The sequence below is a fragment of the Haliotis rufescens genome, unplaced genomic scaffold (assembly GCF_023055435.1).
Source record: "Haliotis rufescens isolate VD_foot unplaced genomic scaffold, xgHalRufe1.0.p SCAF_16, whole genome shotgun sequence".
NCBI lineage: Eukaryota > Metazoa > Mollusca > Gastropoda > Lepetellida > Haliotidae > Haliotis > Haliotis rufescens.
The window spans coordinates 33,361,386-33,375,136 of record NW_025963846.1 but is presented as its reverse complement, the minus strand read 5'-3'; the positions used below and the strand labels follow the sequence as shown (position 1 = coordinate 33,375,136).

Genomic DNA, 13,751 nt, shown 5'->3' with positions numbered 1-13,751 from the left:
CTTGTGGGAGTGATGGAGTCTCTGTGGCAGGAGCAGCAAGCAGTGGACAACATGAAGAACATGAGGAGATAATAGACTCCAGACTTGTGGGAGTGATGGAGTCTCAGTGGCAGGAGCAGCAAGCAATGGACGACACGGAGCAGGGCTAGACTTAGGCATCACTGAAGCGGGACACAGGCCAGGATGAGGTACGGAGACGAGAGATGCTACTGGGTTGGGTGCACAACACGGAGCAGGGCTAGACTTAGGCATCACTGGGGCGGGACACAGGCCGGGATGAGGTACGGAGACGAGAGATGCTACTGGGTTGGGTTCACAACATGGAGCAGGGCTAGACTTAGGCATCACTGAAGCGGGATACAGGCCAGGATGAGGTACGGAGACGAGAGATGCTACTGGGTTGGGTGCACAACATGGAGCAGGGCTAGACTTAGGCATCACTGAAGCGGGATACAGGCCAGGATGAGGTACGGAGACGAGAGATGCTACTGGGTTGGGTTCAATGCTGCGTTCAACAGTACTCCAGTCACTTGACAGCATGTCAGTGTTGGAGGACAACCTCCAAGTGATGCTAGGCGCAATCTCCTTTAAATCTTATATTTTATACGACTTCATTCCTCTGTGCATGAAGATCTCAGGACACTGACTGGGAGGTTTTTAAGTACGAGTGTGTGAAGTATTCAGACCAACAAATACAACGGGGGAGTTATATGCTCTGTTATATTGTAGTGGATACTTTTTACATCCCGTCATTTCTGTGCACTACAAATGCAGCACCACATTACCGGTACCCACGATGAGCAGTACTAGTTAATATGGATCAAAAAGTTTAGAAAATACAGTATATTGCATGCATATTTTGATCTTGTTGGCAGAGTTTACATATGTAAAATATTAGATATTTCAAAATGAAATTATGAAATTCAAAATTTGCCACTTCATTCTTGTGATCGAAAAAAGCAAACTGTATATGATGTATGGTGAATGGGTCAGGTTCATGACAAATCACAGATGAAAATAAGTTGCAGCAGGTAAGTCAGGCCAATATCCATCACAACTGAGTGCCAGGGCATCTACAGCCAAAACGGTCTATCGAGATATGGTATTGTTCTGTAACAGTTTCCGATTGCTTAGATTGTAATTTCTGAATCAAGCAGTGTAAAAAGCTGAGATCTGATTGGCTCAAGAACCCACAAAGTATCATTTAGATTAGGAGTAAAACTTTGCTAACAAATATTTACCTGATATGATCTCCTGAGGAGGTGTGGTGAGATCTTCACAATGTGAGGAGGTGTGGTGAGATCTTCACAATGTGAGGAGGTGTGGTGAGATCTTCACAATGTGAGGATTGGAGTACAAGGTCTGAGTGACATGAGATTGTGTAGGTCGAACATTTACCATGTTGGAGAAACCCGCCATCATGTTACTGACAAACAAAACTGTACGGATCATCCTCAAGGTGAATCAGGGATTCAAACCAATGATAATAAGATCCTGGTACAACTAAGGGACGTAACTCTGCACAGAGGATTTATGAACCTAAGACCACTTCTACCACTGACCGGTGAGAGGTGATGATCAACAGACAAATCCTCCATGTTAGCTGACAACAACAAGCTGATAAATCAGAAAAAGTGGATGAACTACTACAACATTAAGACAACACAAACTAATTACATGATTAATATTCGTTACCATGGTGACATAAGGGGTTAGTTCAACTCAGCTGGAAACTTAATGTGTTATGTGAAAGAGAGAACTGATGAAGGGGATGCTACTGACTTGACACAGGACCTGGCTATGTGTGTAACCAGACAGAAACCCCTGCACATGGTCCACAGTTGAACAGTCCTAGTACAAGGCCATTCTTGCCATTGAAATATGGAGATGGGTGAGCTGCAGTCCTGACAGTGCAATCAGTATCTCAAGTGAACGGCTGAGTGTATAGCGATGTGTAAGCATGTGTGTATGTCTGCTTCTTCCATTCCTGACTTATGCTTAGACCATCATAAATTACTAGCTAGATTATCATCCCTTGATAACAACTGTCAAGATGGTGCTCACTATTTGGAAAATACAGGAGGGTGTGCAAAGGTAAGTCTGTCCTTTGCCAGAGTCTATGACTCTTCAACAAGATTGTTTGTAGGGAAAGTTAAATTTATAAACGCACGAGTACAACGGAAATAGGTTTGACACAGATACATCCGACTGCTACTATTGAGATCAATGTTTAAATATTATCTTTGTTATTTCAGTCATCTGTTGTTCCTACCAAGGTGTCCAGTCTTCAACTTGACCACTTTCATAGAAAATAAAACATGACAAATAAAAAGCCTCCCTCCCCACTTTTGAAAAAAAAAAGCGGATTTTAATCTAGCAATTAATTTATTATGGCCTTGAGCCATTGTTTTAGAGCTAGCCCACTGAGAAACCAAGTTGCAGTTTAACATGAATACCCCCCACACACCCTGCAGACACTCTGAGCTGACCAGTCCTTGTTTTATCCCCTTAATGCTGAGCCAGGCAGGGTAATAACATGTACCATCTTTTAACATATTTTGGTAAGAGACGACCAGGGGATCGAACCACAGACCTTCCCCTCTTCAGGCAGACACTCTATCCACTACACCACAAAGGCAGGGGGAAAGTCTGTATGATGGCGCATCTAGTGAGTGAGTCTTTCACAACACAGCAACCATTCAGCAACTCCACTGCACCAGAGAAACTGATATATCAGATAAATGACCTGAAAATTCTGAGCTTTGGACATAACAAAATAACATACTAAGCAAGATCAAAGTCGATCTCTGGGAACTAGTCAGTTTGAAAGTAAGTCAGTTTGAATCGATGAGTATTTCAAACAAGGGTCTCCTCTATTCTAAATCTGTCATGATGGTAATCATCTATTGGTCATGACAAGGAACAATCTAATTAAATTCAGATTCTCGCTATCGCTAAACACAGATCTGAGGACATCCCATTACGGGTCATGTCGCGAACTTTGACCCACCACTGAAACGACTAACAAGAAGTCGTCATTAGCCAATTAGCAAGCAGCTTTCTCGAGCTTTACGGCATTCGTTTCAACCTGCGGCTTCCATTTCAGACTACGCTTGAAAAATATGTTAACACAGTTCTTGATTAAAATTTTGAAAACTGAACAAATGAACATTCCGGAATATCTAATATATGGTAGCGATTGTATGGCAGTGCATCCCACGTACTGTGCAACGCCTCCTCCGTTCAGATGTTTATCCCACAGAGGCCAGAGACAGATGATGATTTAGATGGAGCCAGTCCTACTGGCAGTAACTGTCGGTCGGAATACCCCGTGTTAACTTTTTCCAGGTTTCATCATCTGATAAGCGACGCTTTGATTGGTCGGATGAAAAGTCCTTCTGACATGACCCGTAATGGGATGTCCTTAGATCTTTGTTTTGCAGCAGCGAGAATGTAGATCTGATTTTAATGAGGTTGGAAAAGGAACAATGTTTATGTTTATCAAAAACAAGGTCAAGGTCAAGGAAAGAGAGGCAGAAAAATATGCAAGGAAAACTTATTCCAATAAATGTGTGGACATTGCCAGCAGTGTCAGTAGCATCCCCCAAGGACACTAAGACAGTGATGATGCAGGGGGTACCCACCTGTGTCTGCTGCACGGAGGAGGAAGAGAGAGTGAACATGGTTAGATGAGGCCAGCGATGATCATGATGATGGTGAGGTACTGTCATACATTTGGCTAGATCTTTGGCATATATATGGCTAGATCTTTGTCATACACCTGGCTAGATCCTTGCCCTACAACTGGCGAGATCTTTGCCATACACCACGATCTTTATCATACACCAAGCTAAATCTTTGTCATACACCAAGCTAGATCTTTGTCATACACCGAGATCTTTGTCACATACCTAGCTAGATCTCTGTCATACACCTGGCTAGATCTTTGTCATACACCTAGCTACATTTTTGTCATTGGCTTGGCTAATCTTGTCATACACCTAGCTAGATCTAGTTACAGGTTACAGACAGTTATGACAAAGTCACGAGTTCATATGGGTCTCGACACAACAACGACCTACTTGGTGAGCATCTGTGTCCGTGCCGTGAGCCAGGCAGTCTGGGAGGGGCCGACGGCCGACTGGGCCTTGCGGTCCAACAGCTGGGCGAGGTTGGGCATCTTGGTTGTGAGGAAGTTATTAGGAAACCACACCACGTTGCCAATCAGATGGATGCAGGGCACCTGTCCAGTCGAGGATGGATGGTCAGTTTCAGCTGAACAGTTGTGTTCAACTGTGTTTCAAGATAATGTCTGTCATACAACTCCATATCAGTATCTTGTGGGAGGAAAGTTCAAAGTGTGGCAGACAGTAACATTTACTTTATTTAACCTATGAGCACCAGTGAGATACTGAAATAGGATCACAGTAAAATTATTTGCTTTTTAAAATTATTTTTTCATGATAAAAATGTCCACTTATCGCCGAATTTGCTCATCTCTTCTTATTCCCAAAACGTAGTGGAAATTTCTTATGTGCATGTATTTCTGACACTCTGGCTGCACTCTGGGTGCTGTAGCTAGTGCCAGGAGAAACAAGGTCTCTTGTGTGCATGTATTTCTGAAATCTGGCTGCTGTAGCTAGAGCCAGGAGAAACAAGGTCTCTTGTGTGCATGTATTTCTGAAATCTAGCTGCTGTAGCTAGAGCCAGGAGAAACAAGGTCTCTTGTGTGCATGTATTTCTGAAATCTAGCTGCTGTAGCTAGAGCCAGGAGAAACAAGGTCTCTTGTGTGCATGTATTTCTGACACTCTGGCTGCTGTAGCTAGAGCCAGGAGAAACAAGGTCTCTTGTGTGCATGTATTTCTGACACTCTGGCTGCTGTAGCTAGAGCCAGGAGAAACAAGGTCTCTTGTGTGCATGTATTTCTGACACTCTGGCTGCTGTAGCTAGAGCCAGGAGAAACAAGGTCTCTTGTGTGCAGGTATTTCTGACACTCTGGCTGCTGTAGCTAGAGCCAGGAGAAACAAGGTCTCTTGTGTGCATGTATTTCTGACACTCTGGCTGCTGTAGCTAGAGCCAGGAGAAACAAGGTCTCTTGTGTGCATGTATTTCTGACACTCTGGCTGCTGTAGCTAGTGCCAGGACAAACAAGGTCTCTTGTGTGCAGGTATTTCTGACACTCTAGCTGCTGTAGCCAGTGCCAGGAGAAACAAGGTCTCTTGTGTGCATGTATTTCTGACACTCTGGGTGCTGTAGCCAGTGCCAGGAGAAACAAGGTCTCTTGTGTGCATGTATTTCTGACACTCTGGCTGCTGTAGCTAGAGCCAGGAGAAACAAGGTCTCTTGTGTGCAGGTATTTCTGACACTCTGGCTGCTGTAGCTAGTGCCAGGAGAAACAAGGTCTCTTGTGTGCAGGTATTTCTGACACTCTGGCTGCTGTAGCTAGTGCCAGGAGAAACAAGGTCTCTTGTGTGCATGTATTTCTGACACTCTGGCTGCTGTAACTAGTGCCAGGAGAAACAAGGTCTCTTGTGTGCAGGTATTTCTGACACTCTGGCTGCTGTAGCTAGAGCCAGGAGAAACAAGGTCTCTTGTGTGCAGGTATTTCTGACACTCTGGCTGCTGTAGCTAGAGCCAGGAGAAACAAGGTCTCTTGTGTGCAGGTATTTCTGACACTCTGGCTGCTGTAGCTAGAGCCAGGAGAAACAAGGTCTCTTGTGTGCATGTATTTCTGACACTCTGGCTGCTGTAGCTAGTGCCAGGAGAAACAAGGTCTCTTGTGTGCATGTATTTCTGACACTCTGGCTGCTGTAGCTAGAGCCAGGAGAAACAAGGTCTCTTGTGTGCAGGTATTTCTGACACTCTGGCTGCTGTAGCTAGAGCCAGGAGAAACAAGGTCTCTTGTGTGCATGTATTTCTGACACTCTGGCTGCTGTAGCTAGTGCCAGGAGAAACAAGGTCTCTTGTGTGCATGTATTTCTGACACTCTGGCTGCTGTAGCTAGAGCCAGGAGAAACAAGGTCTCTTGTGTGCAGGTATTTCTGACACTCTGGCTGCTGTAGCTAGAGCCAGGAGAAACAAGGTCTCTTGTGTGCATGTATTTCTGACACTCTGGCTGCTGTAGCTAGTGCCAGGAGAAACAAGGTCTCTTGTGTGCATGTATTTCTGACACTCTGGCTGCTGTAGCTAGTGCCAGGAGAAACAAGGTCTCTTGTGTGCAGGTATTTCTGACACTCTGGCTGCTGTAAGCTAGTGCCAGGAGAAACAAGGTCTCTTGTGTGCAGGTATTTCTGACACTCTGGCTGCTGTAGCTAGAGCCAGGAGAAACAAGGTCTCTTGTGTGCAGGTATTTCTGACACTCTGGCTGCTGTAGCTAGTGCCAGGAGAAACAAGGTCTCTTGTGTGCATGTATTTCTGACACTCTGGCTGCTGTAGCTAGTGCCAGGAGAAACAAGGTCTCTTGTGTGCAGGTATTTCTGACACTCTGGCTGCTGTAGCTAGTGCCAGGAGAAACAAGGTCTCTTGTGTGCAGGTATTTCTGACACTCTGGCTGCTGTAGCTAGTGCCAGGAGAAACAAGGTCTCTTCTGTGCAGGTATTTCTGACACTCTAGCTGCTGTAGCTAGTGCCAGGAGAAACAAGGTCTCTTGTGTGCATGTATTTCTGACACTCTGGCTGCTGTAGCTAGAGCCAGGAGAAACAAGGTCTCTTGTGTGCAGGTATTTCTGACACTCTGGCTGCTGTAGCTAGAGCCAGGACAAACAAGGTCTCTTGTGTGCATGTATTTCTGACAATCTGGCTGCTGTAGCTAGTGCCAGGAGAAACAAGGTCTCTTGTGTGCAGGTATTTCTGACACTCTGGCTGCTGTAGCTAGTGCCAGGAGAAACAAGGTCTCTTGTGTGCATGTATTTCTGACACTCTGGCTGCTGTAGCTAGTGCCAGGAGAAACAAGGTCTCTTGTGTGCAGGTATTTCTGACACTCTGGCTGCTGTAGCTAGAGCCAGGAGAAACAAGGTCTCTTGTGTGCATGTATTTCTGACACTCTGGCTGCTGTAGCTAGTGCCAGGAGAAACAAGGTCTCTTGTGTGCATGTATTTCTGACACTCTAGCTGCTGTAGCTAGTGCCAGGAGAAACAAGGTCTCTTGTGTGCAGGTATTTCTGACACTCTGGCTGCTGTAGCTAGAGCCAGGAGAAACAAGGTCTCTTGTGTGCAGGTATTTCTGACACTCTGGCTGCTGTAGCTAGTGCCAGGAGAAACAAGGTCTCTTGTGTGCATGTATTTCTGACACTCTAGCTGCTGTAGCTAGTGCCAGGAGAAACAAGGTCTCTTGTGTGCATGTATTTCTGACACTCTGGCTGCTGTAGCTAGAGCCAGGAGAAACAAGGTCTCTTGTGTGCAGGTATTTCTGACACTCTGGCTGCTGTAGCTAGTGCCAGGAGAAACAAGGTCTCTTGTGTGCAGGTATTTCTGACACTCTGGCTGCTGTAGCTAATGCCAGGAGAAACAAGGTCTCTTGTGTGCATGTATTTCTGACACTCTGGCTGCTGTAGCTAATGCCAGGACAAACAAGGTCTCTTGTGTGCATGTATTTCTGACACTCTGGCTGCTGTAGCTAATGCCAGGAGAAACAAGGTCTCTTGTGTGCATGTATTTCTGACACTCTGGCTGCTGTAGCTAATGCCAGGAGAAACAAGGTCTCTTGTGTGCATGTATTTCTGACACTCTGGCTGCTGTAGCTAGTGCCAGGAGAAACAAGGTCTCTTGTGTGCATGTATTTCTGACACTCTGGCTGCTGTAGCTAGTGCCAGGAGAAACAAGGTCTCTTGTGTGCATGTATTTCTGACACTCTGGCTGCTGTAGCTAGTGCCAGGAGAAACAAGGTCTCTTGTGTGCATGTATTTCTGACACTCTGGCTGCTGTAGCTAGTGCCAGGAGAAACAAGGTCTCTTGTGTGCATGTATTTCTGACACTCTGGCTGCAGTAGCCAGTGCCAGGAGAAACAAGGTCTCTTGTGTGCATGTATTTCTGACACTCTGGCTGCTGTAGCTAGTGCCAGGAGAAACAAGGTCTCTTGTGTGCATGTATTTCTGACACTCTGGCTGCTGTAGCTAGTGCCAGGAGAAACAAGGTCTCTTGTGTGCAGGTATTTCTGACACTCTGGCTGCTGTAGCTAGTGCCAGGAGAAACAAGGTCTCTTGTGTGCATGTATTTCTGACCCTCTAGCTGCTGTAGCCAGTGCCAGGAGAAACAAGGTCTCTTGTGTGCATGTATTTCTGACACTCTGGCTGCTGTAGCTAGTGCCAGGAGAAACAAGGTCTCTTGTGTGCATGTATTTCTGACACTCTGGCTGCTGTAGCTAGTGCCAGGAGAAACAAGGTCTCTTGTGTGCATGTATTTCTGACACTCTGGCTGCTGTAGCTAGTGCCAGGAGAAACAAGGTCTCTTGTGTGCATGTATTTCTGACACTCTGGCTGCTGTAGCTAGTGCCAGGAGAAACAAGGTCTCTTGTGTGCATGTATTTCTGACACTCTGGCTGCTGTAGCTAGTGCCAGGAGAAACAAGGTCTCTTGTGTGCATGTATTTCTGACACTCTGGCTGCTGTAGCTAGTGCCAGGACAAACAAGGTCTCTTGTGTGCAGGTATTTCTGACACTCTGGGTGCTGTAGCTAGTGCCAGGAGAAACAAGGTCTCTTGTGTGCAGGTATTTCTGACACTCTGGCTGCTGTAGCTAGAGCCAGGAGAAACAAGGTCTCTTGTGTGCATGTATTTCTGACACTCTGGCTGCTGTAGCTAGTGCCAGGAGAAACAAGGTCTCTTGTGTGCAGGTATTTCTGACACTCTGGCTGCTATAGCTAGAGCCAGGAAAAACAAGGTCTCTTGTGTGCATGTATTTCTGACACTCTAGCTGCTGTAGCTAGTGCCAGGAGAAACAAGGTCTCTTGTGTGCAGGTATTTCTGACACTCTGGCTGCTGTAGCTAATGCCAGGAGAAACAAGGTCTCTTGTGTGCATGTATTTCTGACACTCTGGCTGCTGTAGCTAGTGCCAGGAGAAACAAGGTCTCTTGTGTGCATGTATTTCTGACACTCTGGCTGCTGTAGCCAATGCCAGGAGAAACAAGGTCTCTTGTGTGCATGTATTTCTGACACTCTGGCTGCTGTAGCTAGTGCCAGGAGAAACAAGGTCTCTTGTGTGCAGGTATTTCTGACACTCTGGCTGCTGTAGCTAGTGCCAGGAGAAACAAGGTCTCTTGTGTGAATGTATTTCTGACACTCTGGCTGCTGTAGCTAGTGCCAGGAGAAACAAGGTCTCTTGTGTGCATGTATTTCTGACACTCTGGCTGCTGTAGCTAGTGCCAGGAGAAACAAGGTCTCTTGTGTGCATGTATTTCCGACACTCTGGCTGCAGTAGCTAGTGCCAGGAGAAACAAGGTCTCTTGTGTGCATGTATTTCTGACACTCTGGCTGCTGTAGCTAGTGCCAGGAGAAACAAGGTCTCTTGTGTGCATGTATTTCTGACACTCTGGCTGCTGTAGCTAGTTCCAGGAGAAACAAGGTCTCTTGTGTGCATGTATTTCTGACACTCTGGCTGCTGTAGCTAGTGCCAGGAGAAACAAGGTCTCTTGTGTGCATGTATTTCTGACACTCTGGCTGCTGTAGCTAGTGCCAGGACAAACAAGGTCTCTTGTGTGCAGGTATTTCTGACACTCTGGGTGCTGTAGCCAGTGCCAGGAGAAACAAGGTCTCTTGTGTGCAGGTATTTCTGACAATCTGGCTGCTGTAGCTAGTGCCAGGAGAAACAAGGTCTCTTGTGTGCATGTATTTCTGACACTCTGGCTGCTGTAGCTAGTGCCAGGAGAAACAAGGTCTCTTGTGTGCATGTATTTCTGACACTCTGGCTGCTGTAGCTAGTGCCAGGAGAAACAAGGTCTCTTGTGTGAATGTATTTCTGACACTCTGGCTGCTGTAGCTAGTGCCAGGAGAAACAAGGTCTCTTGTGTGCATGTATTTCTGACACTCTGGCTGCTGTAGCTAGTGCCAGGAGAAACAAGGTCTCTTGTGTGCATGTATTTCCGACACTCTGGCTGCAGTAGCTAGTGCCAGGAGAAACAAGGTCTCTTGTGTGCATGTATTTCTGACACTCTGGCTGCTGTAGCTAGTGCCAGGAGAAACAAGGTCTCTTGTGTGCATGTATTTCTGACACTCTGGCTGCTGTAGCTAGTGCCAGGAGAAACAAGGTCTCTTGTGTGCATGTATTTCTGACACTCTGGCTGCTGTAGCTAGTGCCAGGAGAAACAAGGTCTCTTGTGTGCATGTATTTCTGACCCTCTAGCTGCTGTAGCCAGTGCCAGGAGAAACAAGGTCTCTTGTGTGCATGTATTTCTGACACTCTGGCTGCTGTAGCTAGTGCCAGGAGAAACAAGGTCTCTTGTGTGCATGTATTTCTGACACTCTGGCTGCTGTAGCTAGTGCCAGGAGAAACAAGGTCTCTTGTGTGCAGGTATTTCTGACACTCTGGCTGCTGTAGCTAGTGCCAGGAGAAACAAGGTCTCTTGTGTGCATGTATTTCTGACACTCTGGCTGCTGTAGCTAGCGCCAGGAGAAACAAGGTCTCTTGTGTGCATGTATTTCTGACACTCTGGCTGCTGTCGCTAGTGCCAGGAGAAACAAGGTCTCTTGTGTGCATGTATTTCTGACACTCTGGCTGCTGTAGCTAGTGCCAGGAGAAACAAGGTCTCTTGTGTGCATGTATTTCTGACACTCTGGCTGCTGTAGCTAGTGCCAGGAGAAACAAGGTCTCTTGTGTGCAGGTATTTCTGACACTCTGGGTGCTGTAGCCAGTGCCAGGAGAAACAAGGTCTCTTGTGTGCAGGTATTTCTGACAATCTGGCTGCTGTAGCTAGTGCCAGGAGAAACAAGGTCTCTTGTGTGCATGTATTTCTGACAATCTGGCTGCTGTAGCTAGTGCCAGGAGAAACAAGGTCTCTTGAGTGAATGTATTTCTGACACTCTGGCTGCAGTAGCTAGTGCCAGGAGAAACAAGGTCTCTTGTGTGCATGTATTTCTGACACTCTGGCTGCTGTAGCTAGTGCCAGGAGAAACAAGGTCTCTTGTGTGCAGGTATTTCTGACACTCTGGCTGCTGTAGCCAGTGCCAGGAGAAACAAGGTCTCTTGTGTGCAGGTATTTCTGACACTCTGGCTGCTGTAGCTAGTGCCAGGAGAAACAAGGTCTCTTGTGTGAATGTATTTCTGACACTCTGGCTGCTGTAGCTAGTGCCAGGAGAAACAAGGTCTCTTGTGTGCAGGTATTTCTGACACTCTGGTTGCTGTAGCTAGTGCCAGGAGAAACAAGGTCTCTTGTGTGCATGTATTTCTGACACTCTGGCTGCTGTAGCTAGTGCCAGGAGAAACAAGGTCTCTTGTGTGCATGTATTTCTGACACTCTGGCTGCTGTCGCTAGTGCCAGGAGAAACAAGGTCTCATGTATCAGATGTTTGAACCCAGCTTCTTCTGGTGGTCCGTAAATATCGCTGGTAAGATGGTGCAGCACTATGTCTAAATCCCATGCTTTTTCTGTTGATCCTCAACTTTGTAGGATATCTGTAGGGCTATCAGTTCGGGAACTCCACTGAGCTTTTCTTGCGAGGCTGTTTGTTATATGCACCATAGATGTTTTGAGGGTGGATGATGAAGTAGATTTGGCCAGTTCATGAGCTTTAAAGTTGGTTTTGCTGCTGTTGTGATAAGGTTCTCCCTGGCCAATAAGGCCCAACCAACAGCAGTGGATGGTTCTTGGTATGAATGATCTTCTCTAAAACCAGTGGTATGAGCTGGTGGTGAGCTGCATACGCATGAAGCCCTCCTACAATTTTGCCAGCACATTGTTGGACCAAGCCTGAGGGTCTGCTACTGGGAGACGAACCTGTCTGTTGAACCCGTTTGCAAATAGGTCCACCAATTGGCAACCTCCTGCCAGTTGCAATGCTTCTGGAATTAGCATCCATTCTGTTGGCAACGATACTGATGGTCTAGAAAGGGCAACTTCTAAGACATTGGATGCTCTTTGGATTTGCCTTGCTTTGAATATTAGATTCAGTCTGTTAACTTGTACTGCTTAAATATTAACCTCAGAAGGGTTGCCAACTGAGTTGGGCCTTGGAGGCCATAGTTGGGTTGTTTGTTCTTTTCATAAGTGAGATATTGCCCGGATTACTGACTCGAAAGTCTCGGTGATTGATGTGGAAGAGCTTTTCTTCTGCAGACCACAGAACGTTGCTACTTCTGAGTCGAGTATGTCGGAGGCTGCGCGGAGGTCTTTGTCTGCTTGAAAGGCCCAGTCTGCGTAGAGGTCAGAGGACTGACGAACGTCTGACACTGTGCAGGGGTGGAGGGTTTCATGCAGGTATCTTTCTTCCCAGAGGAGGACAGTTTTGTGGACACCCGGGTGGAGGACTATGACTTTGTCTTCGTGGAGGTGAGGGCGTTCCACTGAGGGAGACGGCTTTGAAGAAGACAAAGAAGACTTCTTTATCTTTGTCAGGGTAAGAAGATGAAGATAGAGACCTCTTTTTTGACTTCATACTTGAGGCACCCTTCAGTAGCGAGTTAACACTCCTACTGCCAAGGGAAGAAGTCTGAGTTAAGACGACAATGTCACCCTCAATTTTTAAACCCTATGTTTTCATCTGAAGGAGGGGATGGTGTAGCTTTTCTCTCGATAGCATAAATATATTCAGCAAATTCTTCATCATCCAGCAGGGAGCAGATTCGCATTTCTGTTCTGCAGTACAATGTGTAATGCGGGTAGAGCAAATTGGATGGGGATCACATTCGAAGATGTGTAGCCGACATGGAATCCACATTTTCATCATGAAAAAAAAAGAGGCAGAATTTCAAAGAGCCAAAATAAGAAAGATTTCTTGCCAAAATATAAAAATAATCACTGAATAAGATGAAGGGATGTTTAGAAAGGGTAATCTGAACCAAAAACCTAATTGGGGAGGGCAACTTTGGTAAGGATGTTTTAGATTATGAGCAAAAGAAAAAGATTTTCAACAAGCTAGCTGGTGTGAAAATATGAGAGTGATGGTTCAGATTGGTTGGTTCTGTGGTTCCTGTGTGACTGCAGGTGAAAAGATGTTTTCTGTTTACTGGGAAGAAGTTTCCACTGTGTATTACATTTTGAGAATAGAAGAGATAAGCAAATTAGTATAAGTCAGGGTAAGGTACCTCCCCACAATATCCTAGGTTGGCCCTGTATCACACTCAATATGCTACCTTCTTGTAGATATCCCAGAGGGCTTTAAACAGCTTCTTGTCCAAGACTCGGAATATCTGGAAATGGAGCACATAGAGACCACAGGCCCCCACAAATCTGTACCGCTGATCTATCTCGTTCACCTCACCTAAACAACACAGAATATCCTCCATTAGACATGTAGCATCATTTAATTGTTTACATCCACATCTATATTAGAGTGCTCCTCACAGGGCTCCTCACAGGGCTCCTCGCAGGGCTCCACACAGGGCTCCTCACAGGGCTCCACTGGTTTCAGTGATGATGACCACATACTTTGATTTGAAAAACTTACAACCAATAACAAAATAATAATTTAATTTAATCCTGACGCCAAAGGTAAAACCCGATCACGTCTCTGTGGGCCAATACTGGCCTAATGCATCACATGCAATGTTTCATGAATTTATGTGCTCAGTGTTCATAATAATGAATATATGAACATATTGTACA

The 13,751-nt window shown here is 45.9% G+C and overlaps 1 protein-coding gene across 5 annotated transcripts in view; it reads right to left on the bottom strand.

Moving 5' to 3' along the window:
* Positions 1 to 13,751, bottom strand: part of LOC124128477 (WASH complex subunit 4-like) — a 158,583-nt gene that overhangs the window by 87,271 nt on the left and 57,561 nt on the right. For 4 of the 5 annotated variants that reach the window (XR_007221664.1, XM_048397149.1, XM_048397152.1 and 1 more), the window contains 3 exons: positions 13,280 to 13,407; positions 4,083 to 4,243; positions 3,645 to 3,653 (listed from right to left, as the gene is read on the bottom strand). Coding sequence is in view for 4 of the 5 variants with exons in the window: in XM_048397149.1 (XP_048253106.1) it covers positions 3,645 to 3,653; positions 4,083 to 4,243; positions 13,280 to 13,407 (298 nt within the window). In the remaining variant the exon portion in view is untranslated. The remainder of the gene's footprint in view (positions 1 to 3,644; positions 3,654 to 4,082; positions 4,244 to 13,279; positions 13,408 to 13,751) is intronic. The other variant, XM_048397150.1, reaches the window with a different exon arrangement.